This window comes from Perca flavescens, chromosome 5, assembly GCF_004354835.1.
Source record: "Perca flavescens isolate YP-PL-M2 chromosome 5, PFLA_1.0, whole genome shotgun sequence".
In the NCBI taxonomy this organism is placed as follows: Eukaryota; Metazoa; Chordata; class Actinopteri; order Perciformes; family Percidae; genus Perca; species Perca flavescens.
In genome coordinates, this window is record NC_041335.1 from 27,779,247 (window position 1) to 27,804,792 (window position 25,546).

Genomic DNA, 25,546 nt, shown 5'->3' on the forward strand with positions numbered 1-25,546 from the left:
AAATAAAAGGCTTCATGAATAAAGGGCTTGTTTTCCATTTTGATCAGTCTTTCTTAGCTTATAATCATTACAATCAGTGAGGCTCCAATAGAAACCATGTGTGCATAAAAGAAACCTTATTTCCTATATAATACATCTTGCCTCCCTCCATCCTTCAATGCTTTTTCCTTTCCTTTTCCTTCATTTAGTCCCTTTAGTGCTGATTTCTCTTCTGTCTCTCTCTCTCCACAGGGTAAACGGGGAGATGATGGAAGCCCTGGGGCCAAAGGCTATCCTGGCAGGCAGGTGCAGTAAATCTAGTGTTGCTGTGCTGGTTGAGCAGGGCCACACACACAGACACACACACACACACACACACACACACACACACACACACACACACACACACACACACACACACACACACACACACACACACACACACACACGCAGAAGAAGATAAAATAATAAATGGAGGCTAGGCTATCATCTCTATTATGAATTCAGCTTTTTGAAAACATTATGGCCTTTTAATAAATCAAATTACAGCTAGTAAGTTTTGCTCACTGTCAGAATGATGAATAAAACGGGATATATTGGTGAAACACCAAATCCTTACAAAATAATCTAATTTAAAGATATTGGATGCCGGCAAAGAACCTCGGCCAATCGGCATCTCAGTGTCAGCCTCAGAGAATCAAATTTGGTCAATCCAAATAAAACGTTTGTTGCAGCTGAATGAAAGGAAAAAGGCTCTAAGCTGTTGAGAAGCACCTGTGGTTGAATTTAAGCGACGGATGCCTCCGGTCTAGCGAGGAAATAAAATGTCCAAAGGTTTCCATTGTAAGCACTGCTCTGAAGACAGAAAAGGTAATAAAAGTGTGACGAATGCCACAGGTTTCCGGCTACAAATAAGCTTCCTCTGTCCTGCCAAAAAGTGAGCGTCATTCCTTACTCCACTTCTAGGAATAGTGTTTAACTTTAAAGCTGGGGAGCATTAGGGTTTCTCTCCATTTAAAATTGGTTTCCTCTTAGCTTTAAGAAAACTTAAACTGCTGCTTGCTCACATGTCCTTTCCTGAATGTTTGTCAGTGTTTGCCTCTATGCTTTTGCGCACTTACTATGTATGAACTCTGATCTCTATAGACACTTGGTTGTGTGTGATGGATTAGGATTTAGCACCCCCTACCATCTGTGGGCTGTGAATCACCAGTGCTGTATGTTTATGTCAAGGCGTTGTACTTTGCTGTGGGGTGTTCTTCTGAGCTGAGAGTTGATCTTTAAAGTTGCGGGGGAAGATTTTCTGCGCTGGTGGATTTGCTGGCTGTGTCTCTGAGAAATGAATGTGAATGCTGCTTTCAGTTTTGACACCACAAATGCAAACATCTGGATGAATGTGCTTATCATGAAGGAGTGAGATTTTTTTTCTTAGTATTTCCACTTAAGTACTACTTTCACAGCAACACAAATAAAGTTCTGCCACTGTTTGTAACCACAGAAATTTGTTTTGTCATGTATTACTTTTAGGGTTTACCTGGGCATGTAGGGACAATGGGGCCAAAAGGAGTCAGGGTAAGTAGGTGTTGGAAAAATTACAGCTTTGGCATGGATTTGTGTTATTAAACTCTTTAAGGCAGTATGTTTGGTAATAAAAAGGTGCTTTGAAAGTAAATACTGTATATCTCTCACTGTAAGGCCTAAAGTCTTAAAGCACCCTCAGAATTAATTTCTCTGTTTACGTGTATTTCATGTTCTTGTCATGCACCCTAACTCACCTTCCACTGAAGGCCACAGGGGAGAGAGGCATGGCTCTCCTAGTAGTAAAGCTTCTGAACTTTCACTTTCTTAAACGAACTGTGAAATGCCTGCTAAATGAATTACCTAACCAGTGTGGGTACATCAAAAGGCCAATGTCATAAACGCCACTCTCCTGCCCTTGTTAACTCCATGATGATAACGACATATGGTTTTGTTAGTATATTTAAAGTACTGCAAGAGCAATTAACTCTGGCTTTCTTTAAATCCCTTCCGTGCTTGCTGTGCTTGTTAATGTTAGGCAAATATCATAACATTATATTGCTCTCCTGTCAAGCATAACCATAATCAGTTTGAATGTCAGCTTCTCGTTAAATGTCATTGTAATTTGTGTTTCTGCCCTGTTTGCCACTTTTTCCTCTTCTTCCATTGAGCAGGTTTAGCAGAGAGTTCTTCAGAGATCCCTGATGTGAGGGTATGTGCCCTTGGACTACATCGTGGAAGCCAGCACCATGCAGTCCATGGGCATATACACTTGCCTCAAGGCTTGGCTCTACAAGACCACTCCACCGTAGCAAAAAGCCTGTAGTGCTGTAACAGAAGAAAGCATCACAGCTGAAGTCTTTAGATATTTTTAGACTTGTTAGTGTTGTTGACATCAAACCGTTCTTCACAATGTCCATCATCTCTGTAAAGTCTCATTGTCCACCTTCTTTTGCTTTTCCATCTATCTTTGCCTTATCTGTTCCTCCACTCCATCTTTTATTCATCTCTCTAGGGTCACATTGGCATCCCTGGGCTTTTTGGCCTTCCTGGTCCTGATGGAGAGAGAGTGAGTATTAGTGGCTGTGAGAAAAAATGCCTACTGGGTTGCATTATATGACTGCCCATGGACCGAAATGATAAAATAGTAATAGTAATAGATTTTATTGTTGAAGGAGTGCAGGCACGCTTAACCAAATCACTATTATAAGCCCAGAGTAGCACAGGCTCCTTCATATTGTATTGGATCGAGCATGGGGCCAATAACAACCTACACCCCAACCTCTCCTACTGTCTTGGATAAAGTCAGAATGTGGGAGGTGGATTTAAATGTATTTAAAATCAACCAGGACTCAAATTCCCATTAACACCCAGAGCGGTGGATCAAAACAGTGGCACCAAATGTCTTGGGAATTTTTATGTGTTTTTATTTGTTTTTAGCTACTTTAGCCAAGTGAGGCTATGCCACTGTTGGCCCTTCAGCGTGTAAGTGAGTGATCCAACACGTTAAATAGAACATGTCACAAAGATTGGTATTGATACTTGATACTTACAGCATGGTCCTGAGAGGATGAATATTATCTGCTTTTCGCTATAACAGGATGACTGAATTCTGTCAGCCTGTGCTTTGAGATGAACGCTGACATGGCATGCTAAAAAGCTAACATGCTAAGGTTTCATTTAGCAAATTAGCATGCTAATGTAGCATTCAGCTCAAAGCTCAGCTAAGCTGAAGTGCAGCTGAGGATGACAAAGTACACTTCAGTCTGAAAGTTGAGCCACAATGTAGAACTTGAACCTGAACCTGACCACCTGAGTCTGATTTGTCCTAAAATGACCATCCTACAGAAGATAAACTATTATGATTTAGTTGATAAAATAAAGGACCATTTAGTAGCTGATCTTTCGACCATATGGCATAATCTTCATCAGCAGATGATGTTTGCTAATTGTGATGGAATTGTAGATTTCCATTTTGTTTCTGAGGACTTTAAGGACCTTTCATCCATTTTTTCGATGAAGATTATATTATTGAAAGCTCCAGGACACATACTACCTGTAAATGGACCTGCTGTTGCCAAACTCTAGAACTTTGAAGCTCAATATTTCTATTTTTCAACATGTGATAATGATCTGAGAATAGAAAATTTGTTTCTCCAGTTTTGGTCCATACAACAATTTTGTTTTCTGTTGTGTAAGGAGCATCATAGCCTCACAGGGCTTCTAGTGTAGCTAATGGCATAGCCTTATCATTGTTTGTGTTTTTGCATTATGCACTTTTATCTCCTTTAGCTCCTTATCCATTTTTCTCTCTCTGTCTCGCAACTCTTGTTTTCTTTCCTGTTTCCAGGGAATTCCTGGCGTTCATGGGAAGAAGGGCAAGATGGGTAGGCCGGTAAAGTTTTCTCTCAACATACTTCTCAGAGAACATTTTTAATGCAGCCTCGTGAAAGTGAAGGTGTTTGTGTTGATCTATGGGCTATTACTGTAGTGCAGAGCTAATTTAAAGTGCATTACTCTGACAGAGACTCTAGTTCAGTGTGAAGCCCCTCCTGGCTTTAGTTGTAAATCTGCTAAAAAAAAAGTTCCGGCAACTTCCACACTGGCACAGTGATGCTAGGGATTACTATAGGGATTGTTATAAGGGGAGAATATTCACCATACATCGTGTAACTGAATGTGTTGGAAACACAAATTTTCATGTGTCAGCAGATTGTATTTAAATTCTCACTTAGATCCCTTTTTACAATCAAAAAATCCTGGCCCAATGTTAGTCAGTGACTCGTCATCTATACATCTTTTATGATTAATTTTCTCTGGCTGAAGTTGATTAGTAAAAATGTTATGTTTAAGAGTGTGCTTATTACTGTGCGTGTTTCATGTGACTGATATAATAATGTGATGTGTCAGTTGTGGGTTTGGATCTCCCGAGTCTCTATCCACAGATCAGGGAAGTCTATCGTCATTGGCGCCTAGAAGTAAATTTCCCATCCTTCCAGGCTTACATGGAAAATAGTAATACAGCAAATAACCACTTGTGTAAATCTTCTGTTTTCCCAGGCCTAGTCTGGTTGTACATGTTTTTTTGTTGAAAATATTATTTAGCAGAAGTGGTCAGTGACTTAAACTGAGACCAAAAAATATGCTCATAATAGCCAAGTCATGAGCAAGCCATTTCCCATCCTCTGTGGTAAAAAGTGAGGTCAGTCACTTTACGCAAGGAGTTTTTTCAGTCCTGAGTCAGCAGTAATGCTGTTTAGCAAAATCTGGAAAGACACACAAGAGAAGGAGTTTGCATGTTTGATCCACATGTCCCAAAGCCCAAAACAACATGAGCCACAAAAAGTTTGTATTTTATGGTGTTTAACAGCTCCCTTCCTCCTGTTTTAATCTTATGGATTGAAAGTGGGAAAGTGGTCTTTCAAACTTTTTGATCTAATAAATGCCATAGTTTGTACAAAGCACAATGACATGATTTCCATCGGGCCGATCACATAATGAAAAGGGTTTCGCCAGCCACGCTGAAAGTTGTTGAGAACAAAGACTTGCATGTGTTTCTGATGAATCCAATTATTGACATTTTTGGAAAAAGGCAAATTTTTCCACATTTTTTTGTGGGCTTCATGTTGCACCAATTACTGCTCATTACTTTATCCACATTTGCCTGATGTTCTAAATCAGCAGTCTGCCACACAAAAAGTCCTATCACTGCCATCTCTTGAGGTCTTCATACTTTAATTTGATCTTTTTTGTTCTCTGTCTGCAGACAGACGATGAGAGATCTCTGCCATTTCTCATTAATCTAAGCATAGCCTTCTGTAGGCGAGTGCTGAGCCGTGACGTGCGGTTGGTTGCATGTTGACCTTGGCACATTGACAAGCACACGTTGAGCATGTGGCCTCGTCGCTGCATCACGTCTGTTGTTCTCCCTCTATAATGGAATTACGAGCACCAAGGGAAAAAAAAAGGACACAGTCATCAGTTTCTGGGCCAAGCAGCTTTATTCGGCCATTTAGGCAAGTCCTGGGGGTTTGGTTCGCGGGCTGCCGAGCACTGCCTGCCAGCGCATGCACAAACAGACACTCGGTCGCTCGGAAACACTCAGCCGTGGAATTTCCTGCCGGTCTCCCAGGAATGAAGCGCTGGGAGCACAATTTAGGGGATTTGCTTGGGCTTTGCTCTGCAAACGTCTGTTTTGGGAAACACTTAGTTGATCCTCTGTGCATGGTGTGCTAACTGGTCTGCTAACTTCAGTGACAAACCATGTGCTATCCAAATTCCAGTGTTTTGAAGGTATGAACATGATAAAGCCACTCGATTTCCCCTCTGGTTACATACATGAACGTCCTGTTTGTTTGTGTGCTCAGGGGTTTCCTGGTGACTTTGGAGAGAGGGGACCTCCTGGCCCTGATGGGAACCCAGTAAGTGAAATTATGTAGATGAATGCTTATGTAGATCAATTTACTAACTCTTGGCACAGTACAAATCTTTATGCCTGGCCCTGAAGTCCACAAAATTACACCCGACTGAGATTTCACCAGGTTTCAGACGTAATGTAGCACATGTCATATACAAATGCAGTACAGTGTGCTTTACAAGAAATGAAAAATACACTCATGAAGGGAGATGCAAAAAGTAGACACATTACACAGTTACAGAGTTGGAGCTTACTTGCACGTTGTTTTACAACACGACTGACTGTGAGGCAGGTCTGTGCAGTCATTCAGTAGCTCACTCACTCATCGTAATCCATACTGATACATATATGAGGGCAGCATCAGCAGTTTCACTTGCCTCTCCTTTACTTTAGTTTGACCCTCACTGCTCATGATTGACAGGGTCAGTGTTAGATTGTGATTGGCTGACCTCTGCGAGCCTCCTCCAGGCATCATATCCTCTGCCTCCAGAGGGAAGAGGGGGGTGTTCCATTTGGCTGAATTCATCTCTTTTCATTCATAGAGGAATAGAGGAGGCGACAGGAAGGCCACACTGGGCTGAGTGTCATCCATCTGTCCATTGGATGCGTAGCTTGGAGAGGATGTAGGCATGGCATGTGGCTGCGGGGTAGATCATTTGGAACAAGTCGGTCTGTGTGTCAAGTGCCAAGTGCTCACTCACTATGCTAAAATGAGTGGAGAAACACATTACTCAGGATATTGAGGAAGGAAAACACTAGTAAACAAACAAAATATAGAAACATTCAGTTTGCTATCATGTGTATCCTGCCCCTGCATCTCTACACCTCTGTCTGACTGTGTGCTTGGTTGCATCTCTTCTTTATCCCTCTTTCTTTGTCCTCTACCTTCCTCTTAGGGTGAACTGGGATCTCCTGGCCCATGTGGAGTCCCTGGTCTTATCGTGAGTGTTCTTGTGTCCTTCTCACTGATTTTATAACTTTATGTTTTGTGATTTTAAACACTTTGGTACCTTGTTGTTTTATACATATATTGTGTTTTATTTCTCTTTAGGTCCCTCTATTGTTTTGAAAAGGCACTGTATAAAAGCATTTGATTCCTTACTCACTATTCTTATATCTCTTCTCTTCCACATCTTTCTGTTGAGCCATTCAGCTCAGAAAGTATGTGTATGTGTTTGTTGTGCATTATGAGCATCGGTCCTTTTTTTAGTATTGTGGACATTCAGCGTTATAAGTACTGTATGTGTTTTGTGTGTGTTGATGTGTGCAGGGTGACATGGGCCCTGTCGGAATAATGGGCTTACCAGGACCGCCAGGACTCAAGGTAAATGATGCGGTTTTATACAAATGTCTCTGTCTGGTTTTGGTATGGATCCATCATAAATAGGGTATATTTTGGCAATTTGATTGGTTAACCAGAATGTCTCCAAGTAGCTGTTGAGCTCACTTTGACGAGACAAAGTGAAGAGTGGTTGGTGATTAAAATGTTCCACAGCCTGAATGGGTAAACCTTAGTGAACAGGGAAAAGCCAGGACTGCTCATTAATCATGTTGAATCATTAATCATGTTTTCTTTTTTAAATTTTGCTTCCAAGGGAGTACCTGGAAACCCAGGGGAACCAGGACTGAAAGGTGATAAGGTGATCTGCATACGTCTTTCTCACTACTAACCTACTATATACAAGAATGCTAGAGACGACAAATCACAAAATTTTATTTTTGACTCCTGAGAAAGCTAACAGATAACACAAAGCTATTATGCCGACTTGTGTAACCAAGCACTCCTGTGAGCATGTTGAATGAATTTTTTTTTCATGTTGCTTTGTGTTTTCTCAGGGGGATGTTGGCTTACCAGGGGAGCCAGGGGAGTGTGGATTCCAAGGGGACAAGGTAAGTGTATGTTTGTATGTGCTCAGTTGGCACGATGGGTCATCCAGAAATAATAGGATCAGTGGTTTGATGCATGGCTTCTCCACCACCATCGATGTGTTTGTGTGCATTGGTTAATCCATTTACCATTTCTTTGAATCCTATCATAGAAATGTAGTTGGTGTGTTTCTGTATCCAAACAGCATTACATTTGTCCTACTTGTCTTGTTTACTTGCTAACAATGAGCTGGCTTTTATTTTACAGGGTACGCATGGCTCACCTGGGTTGCCGGGTCCTTGTGGAAAACCTGGACCACAGGTATTTTCTATCTCACATTCGAGAAAAGTTCAAAACTAGTTTCTGGCATGGAAATCGCATACAAAAATGCATGTACATCCCACCCATTACAACATAATTGACTCTACATGTAGACTAGATAACACCTAACAGAAGCCCAGGGATGTAGTTCATAGCCTCAGCTCAGAGTTGGGATATTTCTGATTAAATTGCACAGTTATTCTGTCATTGGTGATAAAACAGTTTATCTCTACATTGCACAGTATTACTTGGTATTGAGATTATACTTATTTCTTTCATGCTTTCTTGCTTGTATGTTTTCAGTGGGTGACTAATAAATGAAATAGGGTACTCTAGTAGTCTATGTTGTTATGATTCTATTTTTTTTTCCTTAGCTGCATCTGATAAGAATTTTGTTCTGAAAGCATGATGATGTGTTAAAAGGGCAAAGTATGTCTTAGGATGCACTAAAGAAAAAATGCTGCTGCCTTTGAAGAAAATGGATGGAAATCTTCAAATGTATACAAAAGCAAACTTCAGGCACTCATGCATGTAGGATAACTTTGGTCTAAGAAATGTATGCTAATCAAGCTGTGGCATAAACAACCCAGCAAAGATCAGGGAACTGGCAAATTTCCAGTGCACATGCTGCCTTAGCCTTAAGACTAATCCACCAACGCTGGCACTTGTGCGTTATGAAGTGTCCTTAATATTTTGAATACTCTGATTTGAGATTCTAGCATGGAAAACATGCATTTCCATAAAACTTGCATACAGTACATGACCTAGAAATGCACAAGTGTGAAAAATAAGATTGGTTTCTTTTCATTTTCAGGGTTACATAAGATTGTTTTGGTAACATACATGATGTTCCTTGGTTAAACCATTTAGTTAATTTAGCCTATGGTGTTTTGTTCAAGTTATTTTAAGTTTTCTGATCTGTGTAATAACTATTAAGTAACTAATTAGTTCACTTGTGACAATTCTTAGGGCAAACCTGGTGAAAAGGGCCCTGATGGTTTACCTGGCCCTCCTGGCCCAGAGGTAGGATATATTCTATTTACTATTATCTTTTGACTAGATGCATTATATTTATGTTATTCTATCATTGTTGATACAATGTTGTGTGCCACTGTGTGGTGATGAAGCTGTGGTTCATTTCCTGTCATTTTCAAAGGGATTTCCAGGTGACATTGGCCCACCAGGACAAAATGGCCCCGAAGGACCTAAGGTCAGAGTGACATTAACTCTTTAGATATAAATTTTGAGTGAGTAGAAATAAAGTGAAAGTTCACTCTCTGTGTTTCATCCACAGGGAAAGCAAGGCATCCAAGGTTTGCCAGGTCCAAGAGGAACACCTGGACTTCAGGTGGCGTTGACTTATTATATCTTGAAAATGAATAAAAGATTTTTTTTTTTTAATTCTTCTCTGACCTTTAGTGACAATTCTTTTGTCAGGGAGATGAGGGACCAGTTGGGCCCACTGGACCTGCTGGACTCGAGGTGAGTGCTGATTGGATAAGCCCTGCGACTCAAAATCAGTAAAAAAATAAATAAATAACAGTAAAAGTTTAGGATCCACACACAAGTGCACCATGTGTCTCTGCCTAAATGTTGCTTCGGAGAAACAGCTATGACCTGTTATGGACAGTAAGTCCTTTGGCTGACTGATGTTTGTATTGTTCTTAAGCTGTTTTGAAAGACTTCCTATTGGACGCTGTGTACTCATTACCAGATTGGTCAGCAAATTGCTATGCTCTTTTCTATCATAAAAATCACTCACAATCACAAACAAAAGCAACTGTCAAACCAAAATGAATAGTTTGTTTGTATATATATATATATATATATATATAATATGATATGGCAAATAGGATGGCTTTGAACCATTCTGCAGTATGACTATAATCCACAGTGACTATCTGAAATTGGAGTCATCCCAGGCTAAACAATAGAGTAGACCTTTCCAATGAAACTTTCTAATTTTGCAATGGTTGATTCCAGTCTGCCATCTCCCAAAAGTTAAACCCACAAGTGAATACTGCAAACAAACACAAATGACCCAACAACTTCTGTGAGCAATAAGAAGCCTTTGATGCTGCAAATGGCTCTGTGTTTTATGGATCATTAAGTTGTTTTAAGGGATGTTTTTGTTTTGGCATCAATTGTTTGGTTTGTTTTGTGCCACGGCCTCTCGAGGGACAGCAGACTCACAGACTGCACCTTTTACAGGAGATACAGAGAGTTTATTGTTTGTTGTGAGGAGCTGCAGTACACTTCTCTGTGTCATTTTTGTTTTCTGTTCAGGGCAGGCCTGGGAGGCAGGGATACCCTGGACTGACAGGCCCAGATGGACTTAAGGTCAGACCCAATAGTCTCACATCCACCGCCGAACCACTGTCATCCTTAAATGAACATCCTCTCCCCGGCTTTCTTTTATCATAGAATAGCATCTGAATATGTGTAAATTAGATGTTAATTATCCGTTACCACAGGGGAACGGTCCTCCAAGCACATTTCAACTGATTTGAACTAAAAATGAAAGGCATGAATACCTTTGTGATATGCTAATTGGCTGCTTTGCTGTAGGGCGAGACCGGGATAACTGGCGAGGTCGGAAAGCTTGGCGAGAGGGTAACGGCTTTTCTCTCCTCTTTCTGCTGATTTCTGTTTGATGCTCACCGTGTGTCTGTTTTGTTGGGATCCCAAAGCTGTGCAGCCTATTATGAGAAATATAACTTCAATAGAGCTAAGAGAAATAAGAAAAAAAAGCTAAGACCGCACATGTTCTTTCCTTCAGGGTCTCCCTGGTTTTGTCGGGCTTGTTGGAGAGACTGGCATCGCAGGAGAAAAGGTTAGCATGGTCTCACGTCGTCACACTTTGCTAGTATCACAAGTTCTTGCTTACCACCGTCTGTTTTAATCTGTGAAATTACTCTCTGTTTATGTAACGTGATTAGTGCTGAAACAAGAAGTCATACACAGCTAATCTTATATAAACTATTTTGTAGACTGAACACTTAATCATTTAATCTATCAATAAACAATCAATGTTTCCCTAATTGTGGCTTTTGGCTCTCCAGGGGGATCGAGGCAAAACAGGCGCCCCAGGGCCGCCAGGTGACACGGGGCCGATGGTAAGGAGTAAGTCTGGACGCTGTCTCTCGTACCAGGGGGCATTTAGTTCTACTGTACATACGTAAGGGCTGGGGGTGACATATGTTTGGGGACTGATTCAAGTTATTAAACAAGAATCATCTAATAGGCAGATACTATAAGGCCATTCAGTTTTGTCAGAAATCTGTAAAATAAATCATATAGATGTCATTTGAGTAATGTTGTGTCCATCAGGGTCACACTGGTATACCTGGAGTGACGGGGCCACCTGGACTGCAAGGGATTCCAGTAAGTTTAATGTTATCATTGTCCCAGCTCTATGTGCACTGAATGTAAACCAGAGACTACACTGGCCTGTTGCGTGGTTCCCAAACTTTTTCATGTCAAGGACCCCTAAACTGACACAAATTAGACCACGGACCCCTATTCAATAAGATTTTGTCCCAGGGTGCCCCATCTGATAGGATTTTTGCTTTTAGACGTTTTATTACAAAAAATGTATAAAACCCATGACCAACATAGTCATACATTCTGTCATTGTTTTATTTATGGTTAGAATTATAGGTCCCTCAAGGACCCCTGGGGGTCTGCAGACCCCACTTTGGGAACCACTTACTTAGAAGACTGTCTCTTGTATCTTAGTTTCCATAGTTTGCTATAGTCAAACTCAAAGACTATTTTTTCACACACATTCAGGGGCCTCTTGGTTCACAGGGATCCATTGGCATCAGAGGACCCAAAGGCAGGAGGGTAAGTGTCTCATATTGGTTATAATATTATATTCCCATTAGGTGACACATAACTCATGTTTGTTACCAAATAATATGACGCAACAAATCACTCTACATTCAGTTCATTGAATTAGCATCATTGCTCTAGGGGTGGCCACTCTGATCCAAACGGAAATATGTCAACAGCTATCTTATGGATCGCCATGACATTTTATCAAGACATTCACGATCCCCGGCCTCAGCTTACTTTGTGTTCAGTGCTAATTGGCAAATGTTAGCATGCTAACACGGTAAACTAAGATGTTGAACATGCCTGCTAAACATCTGCATGATAGAATTGTCATTGTGAGCGCGTTGCCTGTCTGTAGACTGTTTTAAATCCTGTTTTATATTTGCTGGTAGGTGTTACCCAAGAAAGATTACATTTTCCTGTATAGGAAATCATGTATTTTTCATCCCCAGCAGCAGCAACAATATTTTATTTGAAATAAAGGGAAGAACTATGTAACGTTACAGTAGGTAAGATGAGCAAAACAGACCATGAAAGAGCACAAAGCAGAGGAGCTCTAAACTTCACTAATAAAATCCACAGATAATTAAATCTCTTAGAAGTGCAGAGCAAAAACACCACAACAAGGATTGCTTAGCAAACTTATCCAAAGAAAAGAGACTTAAAACATAACATAAACATAAATTACTATATACCGTATGTGTACATACAGTAGTAACAAGTTGATTGTGAACATGTGGTTAACAAGTCAAAGAAGAAGCTCTACAAAACACCCTGAAGTTTCTGTACAGGAACTGTGTGTTGCTGTGTCTGCCATTAGCTCAGGATGATTCCTGTGTTCACTGGCTTTTCCATAATTTAGTTTTCTACTTTGGGAAAATAGCCCATAGTTGCACAGCAGGATTATTGGACTGAATGAATAATTGAACTAACATGAATAAGTGGTATAATTAAGGCATTTCATTTTGATTGGTTTTACATGGCGTTCCTGACATCACAAGCAGTCACAAATGTAATATTAATAACGATAATAGCTTAAAATTACATTAAGGCTTTAGGAAATAGAATTAAGACCAGCACAATTGAAATCCAGTCTCCTTATAACACTGTCTGAAATAATTCCCAGTCAACAAGAATTGTGAAAACAAAAGTAACAAGCTATTCCTGTGCCTAATGATTTGTTATTAAAATTGTGATATAGAGACTGCAGATTAAAATTAGCCTGCATGGCTAAATCTGGCACATTTACATGTTGGATTTTGTGCTCATGTTGATTAATGTGCGTTGTCCCTTTTAAATAAAGAAATCTAAAAACAAAACAAAAAGATAAAAAGAAGATAATAGCTTTATTCCTCAGGGCACACATGTAAAAAATGTGGTCTGAGTGAAAGCAATATGTGCACTGCAGCACAATAAATTAATCATAGGATTCCAAGAAAAGTAGTGACAGCTTCTTGGATGTATTGATGTATCCAATCCTGTTACTTCTAGTTTGCTCCTATATCTTGTTATGGTTTTAATTTTTACCGTAAGAGGGTTTAGTCATACTTCAGTCATACTTAAGCATCATGTCACCCATGTCATTCAATTTTTCCTACGTCCCCATCCAAACTGACTGAAATTAAAGCAATCTTTATAAGATGCATTTCTCTGATGTGTAAACGAGTCATTACCCTACATTTTTCATAGGGTTTTTACTGAACTCTTTAGTAAAACGCCTTTAAATTGGTGCACTTTTAAAAAAAAAAAAAAAAAAAAAAGCATGGGGGAAAGTAAGTAAGTGTCCAGCTAATGCGTCTGTTGGGGTTGAATTAATCTGAAAAACTGATTGTGGAAGGAGGGATGGATGGATGGATGGATGGTACATGTCTGCACTATAAAACATGTTGTTCTTATAAGTCATATAGTCCATATTGTTTTCCCCACCAAAAACGTATGTGCTTTTTAAAGATTATTTTGAGTTTAGGTGACCATAACAGATGACTCCCCGAGTACAATGAAGGTGTGTCTTGATAAGACATTTTAATTGCACTTGAAAAAAGTAACACTATCCCTCTTATGGGCAAATGTAATTCATTATTAGACTAAACGGATCATTCTATGAACTAGAATGACTTTTTCAGGGAAGTTACCAATTTCAATTTAATTTTGATGTCTTTGTATAACAACAAAAGTTATTGAAATGCTGGCAGAGAGCGTCTGGGTATCTTACCTGGTAGAGCGTGCGCCCATAAAGAGGCTTAATCCTTGACGCAGCAGTCACGGGTTCCCACTCTCTCTCCCCTTTCATGTCTTAAGCTGTCCTATCTAATAAATGCCATTAAAAAAATCTTAAAAAAAAGAAGAAGAAAAAAAGCTCGCAGAAAAGGTCAGTTTTTTATGTAATATTTCAAAATACTTGTTTGGATGATCAGAAAGCTTATTAGATGTAATTAATATTTTTACTTCATATTTTAACACATTTCACAATTCTGATAACTGTCATCAATCGTACACAGCCACAAAAAATATATATAATAGTGTCCCTCCTAAGTAAACACATCTACGTTTCAGTCTCTTAACAACAGTCTTGAACAAATCTGTCTGTTATTACCATAGACTGTTAATAATAATTAATATTTACAGTCTGGTTATTACCAAGCAGCACTGAAAATGTCAAGGCCTTGTATAGGTAGGAGCCGTATTCTGCTTTGGCTTGGTTTAAATCACTTTTATATAAGATGCTTACATGAACAACCAGCAAAAGACACAGTCAGTCCTTTAATGTTTTCTGACAGTGAATATTTTGGTTGAATTTTATAGGCGAGGATGAATCAGCTGCAGGATTTGACCTTTTCCCAAGGCGTCTTTACAATAACGGCAGTGTGCAGACGCTGCCACTGTGTGTGATCGTGGAAAAATGGGGACAAAGTCTACACAGTGTGGATAGGGCATGCTTCGGAGCTAATTCGCAGATGCCAAGTATAGCCGCAATCTTTGATGGTGTCTCTTCTGTGTGGGCTAAACCACAATGAAACCAAGAGAACTGCCTCCCAGGCTCCACTCAATAGGGATGACAAAAATGGAGATTAAGAGTCCCAATTCATTGACTTAATATGTTAAACAACGTGTGCCTTAGGTCGGTTAAAGGCCAGATTTGCCCAAGCTTTCCATTAGTGAAAACTTTAATTTTTTTCTACAGGGTCTGAGGGGTCCTGATGGCCCAGTGGGGGAGAAAGGGTCCACTGGAGTAAAGGTGAGCACATGGTCAGAAAGTCAAAGTCGACAGCGGTTAATAAACCATTTTCAGAGTCTCAGATTTAGTTCCAGTTTGTGGCTCTTTTGCCAAAACTGCCTTAGAGAAATGTCTGTGCTTCAACTTCCTAATTGCACACATCAAATCTGTCCCATTGGAAGCTAGGATAAACAAAAGCATGAGAACTTTAACAAGCAACTATTTTTAACATCTGAAGAATCTTTAGAGGACGCTCTCTGTTTGCTGCAAATCTAACAACAGAACCTTAAATCAAAGAGTACTAACATATTGATGGTGCTGGTTGGGCTTGGCAGTGGGGAACATTTTAACTCTAGGGGATTTCAGAGAGCTCAGTTAACTGAGTTGGATGTTTTCTTTGCAGGGCCCTGATGGTCCACCAGGAAAATTGGGCCTCCCCGGGGAGATGGTAGGAAAAATTGAACTACTTTACTTTCCCCTTGTAACAGTAATGACATTATTAGCAGTATTAGCACAATCAGGGTTACATTTGGCCTTTTGAAGTTCTCAAGGAATTAGTATCCAGGATAAATAGAGTGATGTTGATAGGTTTGTCCTAGTGAAGAGTACAATAGTCTCATGAACGCATGCACAGAGAAGCATTCATACAGTTTGGTATAAACTGTGTTCTTGGTGTTACATAATAGTACATAATCATGTAGGATGCACATTTCCATCTGGTACAACTGTTGTTTATGGTGCTCCTCCAATCCAATTGAACACACAAGAAAGTGAACTGAGCCCCAGTCTTATGCTGACTGTGCCTGATTATCGCCTTGTGGTTTTGACATATTGTTGTAATAACAAACAACACCATTTCAATCTAACTCAATGTTCTCCTCTGAGAGTAGAACTTATTTTTCCATGTGTCATTTTGTTGCAGGGAAAGCTTGGCGAGCCAGGTGAAGCTGGGCCTAAGGGATTTCCAGTAAGTGATTGGGGCTAACAGAGGTCTCTTTTAGGTCAGTCTTGATTTTTGGGACTCATTTTGGGGAACACTGGTGGATGAGTGAGGCCTGTGTGGCAAACTGTTACTCTAGTGGGTGTTGTTGAATTTCAACATGTGTATGAATACTAATAGTGTATGTGTTATAATTGGCTGTGCTGTTTTCAGGGTGTTCACGGACCCTCGGGACCTCCAGGGGCCAAAGGAATTGCAGGAGAGCCAGTGAGTTTATTATTTATTTACATAAATTTTGGTTACATATTTGAGAATCAACCCCATTATTAAATACCTTCTATGGTAATGTTTTTTCTCTGTGTTTTTTTACTCCATCTGGTTCAATTATGTAAAAATATGGTTGCAGAAGTTACTGCATATGTTAAAGGAACACGTTGACTTATTGGGACTTTAGCTTATTCACCGTAACCCCCAGAGTAAGACAAGTCCATACATACCCTTCTCATCTCCGTGCGTGCTCTAACGCTGTCTGACGGCTCCAGCACAGATCCTGCAGGTGAATGGTTCCAACTAGTCTACTGCTCCGAATAAGTGACAAAATAACAAAAAAAATGTTCCTATTTACATGTTGTGATTTGTAGAGTCACAGCGTGTACACAAAACAACGTAACATGAGACACAGCCATCTTCTATCGTAAACAAACCGGAAACTATATTCTCAGACAGGCTTACTGCGAGCATATCACTCCGCCCAAGTACTATATTCTTTCACCTGAGAATATAGTTCCCGGTTTGTTTACGGATAGAAGGTGGCTGTGTCTCATGTTACGTTGTTTTTTGTACACGCTGTGACTCTACAAATCACAACATGTAAATAGGAACATGTTGGCGTTATTTTGTCACTTATTTGGAGCAGTAGGATTACTGGAACCATTCACCTGCATGTTCTGTGCTGGCTTGATGCCACTGGTGCCGTCAGACAGCATTACAGCACGCACGGAGATGAGAAGGGTATGTATCGACTTGTCTAACTCTGGGGGTTACGGTGAATAAGCTAAATTCCCAATAAGTCGGCGTGTTCCTTTAAAGGCAGACACCATAGTATCTCATTATGTATAATTACCTGTGGCTCTCCAGCACCTACTGTAATCTCTTCTTTCTTCTTTCCCTTTGCATACAAACACCCTATTAGCATCACCCTTTTATTCAGTGCTTCCTAGAAACCCTATATCCTGGTCAAAAAGCCCTTTACAACCTAATCCTCTCTCTCTCATTCTGTCCAAGTCTCACAGACACAAGCAGAGAAGTAGTCAATCCGAGTCAATTTGATTTACAGCATTCCCTTCCTGGAAAGGCAGCTTTATTGTAGCCTGAATGGGTCTCTATAACAGCAGGCCTGTTTCCATCATTTACAGAATCTTTGGCTCAGTGTTTTGAAGGTTCTTAGCCCTGCAGATTAACTTATCTCCACAAATCCACACTTTCTGCCTGGTTCTTATTTCTTTTCACATTTTCCTCCTTTCCTGTCACTTTCAGAAGCATTTGTCCAAGATTAGAAAGTACTCCTAACCTTTTTATTGGTGCTTTTGTTTTGTCGCTGCAGGGACCAACAGGGCCACCAGGAACGATTGGGCCACTGGGGGAGATGGGGCCGAGGGTGAGTTTGATCACACAGCTGGTGTAAACTCCTACAGACTTTTACGTTAGCACCGAATACTAAAGGCTGTCACTGTTGTTGACAGGGGCTGCCAGGGAAGGATGGAGAGAGAGGACTGTCTGGTGAACCTGGAGAGAAGGTGAAGATGATGATATGCTGTTGATTATTGAGATATCGGGCTGGTGAAAGTGTACCTGTGTTTGTGTTTCACACCATGAACATGTGTGTGAGATGATGACATCACAATAGCCTTTTCTGCAGGAAATGGTTATGGCCATGGGGGGGTTGGGGTGGGGGGAGTCAAAGAAGAAAAGAACGCACAGAAATTATGTTTTGTACAGAAGTTATTATCAGGGTTATTTGTTACTAGCATTGGGAGAGTGATAGGTAACTACTGTTTACTAAGCAGGTTGGCTTAGAAGTTAGGTACCTAACTAACAAGATCGCTAAGTTAAATTGCATGAAGGTTCATGAAACTAGGTATGTGACCAAAACTGTATAAATTACTTACGTGTAAAGTGCTCATATTATGCTTTTTGGCTTTTTCCCTTTCCTTTATTGTGTTATATTTTTTTGTGTGTGTGCATGTACCGGTAATAGGTTTACAAAGTGAAAAAGCCCAAAGTCCCCCTTAAAGGGAGTTTACCATCTCCCACAGAAAACAATGTTCATGAACTGCTCCAAACAGCTCTATTGTAGTCCGGCCTTTACTTCTGTGACAAACGCTGCGTCACTTTGTAACACACGTTATAATGTTCACCTAGCTGCTAGTGTGGTACGTCATCAAACTAAGCTAGTTAGAGCAGAGGCTCGAAGAGTTCAGATAGTTGTATCGCCATGTCCAGGAGACAGTGCTGAATTAAAACGTTACGTTTGAAAGACTGATTTGTTAAAATTGAAATAACTTACTCTGAAACGTCTTGCTCCAGTCTAGGTTGTATGGCTGAGCCAAAACCATAGGTTACCAGCTGAAGCGGTATGTTTTGGATCACACTAGCTTGATGGTCAGGCCCTGCCCTACTCTGCTTCTGACTGGCTAGTAGTCCTTACCTAGCTATTGCGCATGTGCGACTCCCAACAAAGATGGAACAGAAGTGAGATGCCTCACTTGGTAGCTAAAGCAGAGAGCTCAACACACAGGGTGAAATGAGGAGTTGCAGCAATGTTCAGTACGACAAAAATACGGTGTTTTTTTAAAAATTAAACCATGTAAACCTATTCTGGTAAAACATCTAAATGAAGTTATTATCCTAAAAATTAGCATAATATGAGCTCTTTAATGCTATTCTCCCAGTGCTTCTACTTACCTAGGCATTGGAAATCCTACTAGCAGTTGTATTGGAAACAAAACAGGCAATCAGAAATCAACTTCTCCAGTTTTGCTATTGGCTGAAATCTTGGCAATGTAAAACTGAGAAAGGCTATTCTTACCTACCTAGGTGGAAATCAAATAAAAACTACTACAAAAAATTGTACTCAAAAAACAACCATGGTGGAAGCAAAGGCTATACATCAAGAGATACAACACTTCACCAATGACATAACCATCATGCTTCTTTTTTCTGACAGGGTGCAATCGGTCTACCTGGCAACATCGGGGAGCAGGGTTTGATTGGCCAGAGAGTGAGTATCTCATGTTTTCTTTCTGTAGAGTCTTAATGAGTTAAAGTGCACTTGATTTATTTCGGCAAACCCTCAAACATATTTAAGTAGATATGTAACCTGCAACACAAAGTAAACCAAGTGGTACATTTGTTTTTAAATTGTACGTAAATACAGTTTTGCCAATTTGCCAGTTTGACTTGCTACGCATTTGTTTTTGTTTCATGTGATCACAACACTAAAATATATTGCAGCCATAATATTTTTATGATGTGTCTATCAGGGTGAGCCAGGCATTGATGGGGAGGCTGGACAGAGTGGACCTGATGGAGCCAAGGCAAGTTAAAAAATATAAGACATACTGTAACTTAAAATTTGATTTATTCATAACTTTAACAAGCCAAATATTTTTTAGTGTGAAGGCCCACAGTAAATGTAAAACATTGCTTCAAGACTTTGGCCTGTAATCAAATTGCTGTCAATAACTATGGATTCATTCTCTCCTGATTCCTATATGTCTGTGAACTCAGCGAACTCTCCAGTTTACTGTAGCAGCTTATTGTAATTAGGGCCAGTCGACTATTGTTTGTGAGGTATTGGCCTTTGTACAGTTGGAGCCGCATTGTGTTGACGCTTAGTGAAGACAGATAGTGGGGCTATTTTAAAAGCTTTAAATTCTGGCAAGTACTGTGACAGAAAAAAAAAAAGATGGAGAGCACAGAGAGTCCGCCTATTCAGCAGAACCAGACTACTGAATGTATGGCTGACAGACCCACAAACACCATTTGGCTTAGAGAAAGTGGTAAACTGTGAGCACAGAGAACACTGAGGATTAGAATAGACTCAACCTGAGAGTCTATTCAGCTCTACAGGACATTTTCTGTTAGTTTGGAGAGTAACCTACTTTGAGGGGTGCTTGGCCACAGTGCAGCTCCTTGATGGAAAACGGCAGCTCAAAAGGGATTTGCAGCTTGTGTTGTTAACTATTAGGGAAATGAAAATCAGTGCATTGTTATGGTTCATTGTTGTATTACTCTGTGCAATTTAAAATAGAAATTCAACATATAATTGGAGGATTTTTTACATTATTTTGACTGCCTCCTCTCAGCAGTCTGTAGCTAATTCAATACCTAATTCTTGTTTCCAGGCGTAGTGTCAAGTGGGTCTTACCAAATAGCAAAAGCCTGTTTTACTGTATATCTGCATTATCAGCTGCTTCAGAGAGAAGCCATATTTGTTTATTGGGATCGAATCAGTAGGCTGCCTAGGTTAAGCAGGGTGACCAGGAAATGGGGAGAAAGAGGGAGAACAAGTTGAAGAAACAAGGTGGATTTTGGATACAGGACTTGGAATACAGCAGAAGCTACTGAGAATTTAATGTGAAGTCAAAACTAAAACCATATCTTAACAGAAAATCGAACTACAGGTTTGTCCATGTGTTGTAGACTTCATGCTGTTCACTAGAATATTCAGTAGGTGGGACCACACTGCGTTGGTCTTTATCCTGTCTTCCCGACAGGTGTTTCTCAGCTTCTGTATGAAATTATCTTTCTACTTCTGCTTCTTTTATTCATGCATTCATGTTCCAAAGGGCTGAATTCTCTGTCCAGTCTTGTTTTTTTTATTCAAATGTTTCCACTTGGACAGACCATTATCCTTTTGGGTCTTGTTTCCTACTCTTGTGTTACACAGACGGGCCTTGCTATACGTTTCCTTTGAACTAATCTATGTCAGTTGGACGTGTTAGCCGTATACAAAACTGCTTGTCTGCTATGAAGTGTTGTTTGGCCAACATTCTTTTTTTTTTCCATCTTAGAAATATTTCCAAACTATAGCTTGTTGTGTCTCACTAATAAATGCTTTTGTGTCACACTGTCTAAACTACTGTAAATCTCTGTTTACATGTCTAAGCTGACACTGTATGAACTGCAGCTAGTTCAGAACGCTGCCTCAAGACTTTTATGTGAAGCCCGCTGTAGAGCTCAGATCTCCACTGTTCTGGCCTCACGTCTTTACGGCGCGTGAATACTAGATCACATTTAAGTTTTTATTCACAACCTACTGCTGCTGCTAAAACTGGTAGACTCTTAACACCATACTCGACAGGCAGGACTCTGCAATCATCGGATCAGGCCTTTACTGACTGTTCCACTATCAAAATTCATGGGGGAATATGGGGGGCCGAGCTCCGTTGCTTCATCGTTGTGGAACCCCAGGCTTTGAATAACCTTTCTGCAGACAGTGGGTCATTTGATAATGTGGAATATCATGGAAACCTGTAAGACAGACCTTACATTGATATATTACATTAAGTGAAGGTTGTTTGTCATTTATGTATTTACTATTTTTGACTTGTGAACAGTTTTTATTAGATATAAATAATGATTGTTACAGTCTGAATATTTTATTTATATTATATAAATAATATATATATTATATTATTTTCATTGGACTTGTACTACTCTTCTCAGGGGGACAAGGGGGATGCTGGTCAAGAAGGCACTATAGGAGACAGGGGGGAAATCGGTGTAAAAGGAAAAGAAGGACCTCTTGGATCTCCCGGACTGGTTGGTGTAAGGGTGAGTGTCTCAGCAGCCAACTCCAAATTTAATTCAATTCCCAAACAAAGACGGTTCTTTTTTGTCAACTTACAGCCCTGTTCGATTTTCTTCTACCAGGGTCAGGAGGGTAAACCTGGCAAAATTGGTGAAAGAGGAAAACTAGGAGAAAAGGTTTGTCAGTTCGCTTACTTGGGGCTTCAGTAGACCTTTTACTCTGGGATGTCTCTCAATTTACTGCCTTGTACAAGTGGTTCTCTGCTGCAGTGGTCCACAACCTACATATGCTTGACTTTGGAAGTGCTCATCAAATTGACTTTCAGTGTTAAATGTTTCAATTGTCAAACTACCCATACAACTGTTTGGGGAAGTTTGCACTCTCACTGCATACCTGATCATTGATGGCCTCTCTCCAGGGGAGCAAGGGTCACCAAGGCCACCTGGGTGAGACTGGGCCAACTGGTGAGCGGGGAGTAATGGGGTTTGTCGGACAGAAGGGGACGAGAGGAACCATCGGGCCAGTGGTAAGACATCCACAGATGGTTTAAAGGACTTGCTTGGTTGTTGGTGGATGTGGGCTAAATACATACATTTCCCCAGGGTGCCCCGGGGAGAATGGGCCAACAAGGAGATCCAGGCATATCAGGTTACGAGGTAAGCACATTGATGAAATAATGCATTTCATTGCAGGATGTTATGAAAGTGAGGGACCTACAGCACTTCCAAAACCTTACAAAAGGCTTTAATCTGTCTATTCATAAATGTAAAAAAAAAAGTGACAATCAACATTATTAAGCATTTGAAAGAAAGGCCTTCTTTCTCTATTTATATTTAATTTATTGTATGGAAAGAAAGCTTTTTATATTTCTATTTTTATGCCACATAGTAGTCTATGCACAATATAATCAGGGGTGTGTAGGTAAAAAAACAAATACAAGTAGGTTGACAGGTCAGGTAAGTTACCTGATGAAGATTTGGGCCCTATTTTAACGATCTGAAACGCAAGTATCAAACGTGAAACGCAAGTAGGTTTGTGGGCGGATCTCTGTTGCTATTATGCCGGCGGGATAAATGACTTTTGCGCCCGACGCAAATCTTAAATGTGTTGGTCTGAAGTAGCTAGGTTTGGTTTGGGTGTAACGTGCAATAAACCAATGAGAGCGTCATCTCACATTCCCTTTAAGAGCAGACGTGCATGTTCCATGGCGGATTGCTATTATGACGGTGGATTTGCCTGGCGCACGCCAGCGGGAGCTGTCTGGGATGCGGCAAAGTAATAAATGACCGTCTTGACCGGGTGGCGATGTCGCTGCGGCCTCTCAGGCGCATCTCCTCAAGTCTGGAGAGGATTGCTGCAGCCATGGAGCGTGGGCCTCCAAACGCACCACCTGCTCCTGTTGTGCCCCTTCCTCCTCCCCCCCACTCCATCTCCGTCCACCCACTCCAGGAGCGCATTGCCACTCCCGGACCAGATCCCGCCGGAGTGTCCAATCCCACCGTAGTTCAACATCACGTCTCCTTAAACCCTCTAATATTTACTCATTTATGTCATCAACACATCCATGATTCATGGAAATGTTGTGTAAAACACAACAAGAAACAAAGAATGCTGCGACTTTTTGAGGACTGTACTGTAAAGTGCCTCCTGATCTATCCAAACACGTGAAGCGCATTTTCAGGAATATTTTTCCTTGTAATTATGTATGGTTTGCAAAAATGGAAACTGCTACGTCCGTGTAGATGAGAGAAGCAAAGTGTTTGCGCGTTATGCACACGCTACATTATGGCCAAGCATGCGCCCCTAAAATAGCATCTGAATAACGTGCCACTGACTTTAGACTAGCGCTACTGACTTTAGACCAGGTTTTTCCTGGTCTGTGGCGGAATTGTTTTCTGAAACTGCAAAATAGCACCAGGGAACGTTTGCGCCTGAACACGCTTCCTCTTTTTGCCGAACCTCCCCCTCCCCCGGGAGTGCAAATACATTCCCTAATTTACCAACGTGCATCTGTGGAGGGAAAAGTCCGCTGTGCGTCGGGTGCAAAATAGGAATGATGCATGCGTCGGTGTACAAAGACAATTGCGCTGAGTGCAGATAGGGCCCGCAATGTGAAAACATCATAGCTGTTTTCAGGGAATCAGTTTGGGGTCCATTTAGTGTGTGGGATTTTCTCTTGATATTATTTCAAAATTTTTACACCAAGAAATGCTTAGTTACTCACAAGCAAGCCTGGATTGATTTTTGTAAGGTGTTTCATCAGGGTTTATATTTCATACAGAACATTATTGAATGACACTATTGGCTTGCGAGTAGATACTGTGCTTGCATTGTTCTGGTGTTGATGAATCACAGGCTGAATCTCATTTGTTGGTGTTTTGTTCTTCCTCTTCACTCCACAGTCGGGGGAATCCTCTACTCTATTGTCTGTCTGTCTGTCTGTGTGATAAACAATACAATTTAATTATCTTGATTAATGGCATTGTGGATAGAGGTATAACCTTATACATTTTTAATGATTTTTTTGTCTTATCTTTGACCAATACAAGGCAAAAAGTAAACATCAAAACAACTTAGTAATGTTCTCTGGAGGCCATACAAACAAATACAAGCAAACAAATAGTGATGATAGAGTGATGCAGCTTTTTCTAGCAAGCCTTTTATGCCAGCAGCTACCTATATGTACCTCTCTTCTAACTACCCATAACAACAAAGAAGACATGCCAGTTAAAAGATTGGGGTGGTGAAGAAGCTTTTCATTTTTTTAAAACAAACTTTCTCTTATTGCTTGTACAAAACCAATGATGAATAGCAATATTACTGGTTATTACCTGTGTATGCACATAGTAGATTGAGGATAAAAAATTGTTCATTGCAGATTTAAGACGACTGTAAGACGAGTGTAATCAAATTGCTGACATACATAACTACAACTTGACTAATGAATCACAAAATTGCATTCTCCATGGCAATAAAAGATGACCTGGACTACCTCACCTCCATGTGTTTCTCTACATAACAAATGTAATATTTCACACAGTAAATTGCGGGTGAAAGTTACAGTCACAAACTCCTTTTCTTGTTATAGGGTCACATGGGAATGCAGGGCCCCCTGGGACCTCCTGGGCCAAAAGGTGAAAAGGTACATAACCACATTTACATGCTGTCCCTAATAGCTGTCTGCACTTTGATTGTGTCTAGAGCTCTGCAGGCCTGTAATGGTTGCATTACATAACAATGTAAAACTATCAGGCAACTCGTTGTCTTAGTGGTCCGTTTTTGCATTGGTACTTCAGTTGTGTCCCTAATTAGTGCACCCTCTGTCTGTCTTGTTGTCCTTCCAGTATTCCTAAAGTCACCCTAATTAGATCCAATAGATCCATGATGTGAACTAGGACACATTCAATTAACTCAGTGCTGTCAAATGCATATAATTAGCCAAGCAACTTGTCTGCTTATGATTTGGGGCATATTAGCACCATAATTTGTGTTTATTTGACATGAGCAGCACACAATAGAACACACTGTACTAGAGTTTAGTCAGGCGCTAATTCACATTTTTTGTAGTCCCTGGGCAGGAGCCATATGGATATTTGTTATTTTCTTTTGCCAATATCCACAAAATAATGGCTGTGCTT

At 40.4% G+C, this 25,546-nt stretch overlaps 1 protein-coding gene across 3 annotated transcripts in view; it reads left to right on the forward strand.

Annotated features, from left to right (window-relative positions):
* col27a1b (collagen, type XXVII, alpha 1b) overlaps nucleotides 1-25,546 on the forward strand; it is a 68,811-nt gene that overhangs the window by 33,421 nt on the left and 9,844 nt on the right. For 2 of the 3 annotated variants that reach the window (XM_028577189.1, XM_028577190.1), the window contains exons 9-41: nucleotides 232-285; nucleotides 1,507-1,551; nucleotides 2,513-2,566; nucleotides 3,848-3,892; nucleotides 5,865-5,918; nucleotides 6,811-6,855; nucleotides 7,185-7,238; nucleotides 7,510-7,554; nucleotides 7,751-7,804; nucleotides 8,049-8,102; nucleotides 9,072-9,125; nucleotides 9,259-9,312; nucleotides 9,397-9,450; nucleotides 9,540-9,584; nucleotides 10,389-10,442; nucleotides 10,671-10,715; nucleotides 10,882-10,935; nucleotides 11,165-11,218; nucleotides 11,433-11,486; nucleotides 11,895-11,948; nucleotides 15,121-15,174; nucleotides 15,557-15,601; nucleotides 16,076-16,120; nucleotides 16,307-16,360; nucleotides 17,697-17,750; nucleotides 17,836-17,889; nucleotides 19,320-19,373; nucleotides 19,636-19,689; nucleotides 21,824-21,931; nucleotides 22,031-22,084; nucleotides 22,327-22,434; nucleotides 22,511-22,564; nucleotides 24,997-25,050. In XM_028577189.1, the coding sequence (XP_028432990.1) occupies nucleotides 232-285; nucleotides 1,507-1,551; nucleotides 2,513-2,566; nucleotides 3,848-3,892; nucleotides 5,865-5,918; nucleotides 6,811-6,855; nucleotides 7,185-7,238; nucleotides 7,510-7,554; nucleotides 7,751-7,804; nucleotides 8,049-8,102; nucleotides 9,072-9,125; nucleotides 9,259-9,312; nucleotides 9,397-9,450; nucleotides 9,540-9,584; nucleotides 10,389-10,442; nucleotides 10,671-10,715; nucleotides 10,882-10,935; nucleotides 11,165-11,218; nucleotides 11,433-11,486; nucleotides 11,895-11,948; nucleotides 15,121-15,174; nucleotides 15,557-15,601; nucleotides 16,076-16,120; nucleotides 16,307-16,360; nucleotides 17,697-17,750; nucleotides 17,836-17,889; nucleotides 19,320-19,373; nucleotides 19,636-19,689; nucleotides 21,824-21,931; nucleotides 22,031-22,084; nucleotides 22,327-22,434; nucleotides 22,511-22,564; nucleotides 24,997-25,050 (1,818 nt within the window). The remainder of the gene's footprint in view (nucleotides 1-231; nucleotides 286-1,506; nucleotides 1,552-2,512; nucleotides 2,567-3,847; nucleotides 3,893-5,864; nucleotides 5,919-6,810; nucleotides 6,856-7,184; nucleotides 7,239-7,509; nucleotides 7,555-7,750; nucleotides 7,805-8,048; nucleotides 8,103-9,071; nucleotides 9,126-9,258; nucleotides 9,313-9,396; nucleotides 9,451-9,539; nucleotides 9,585-10,388; nucleotides 10,443-10,670; nucleotides 10,716-10,881; nucleotides 10,936-11,164; nucleotides 11,219-11,432; nucleotides 11,487-11,894; nucleotides 11,949-15,120; nucleotides 15,175-15,556; nucleotides 15,602-16,075; nucleotides 16,121-16,306; nucleotides 16,361-17,696; nucleotides 17,751-17,835; nucleotides 17,890-19,319; nucleotides 19,374-19,635; nucleotides 19,690-21,823; nucleotides 21,932-22,030; nucleotides 22,085-22,326; nucleotides 22,435-22,510; nucleotides 22,565-24,996; nucleotides 25,051-25,546) is intronic. The other variant, XM_028577191.1, reaches the window with a different exon arrangement.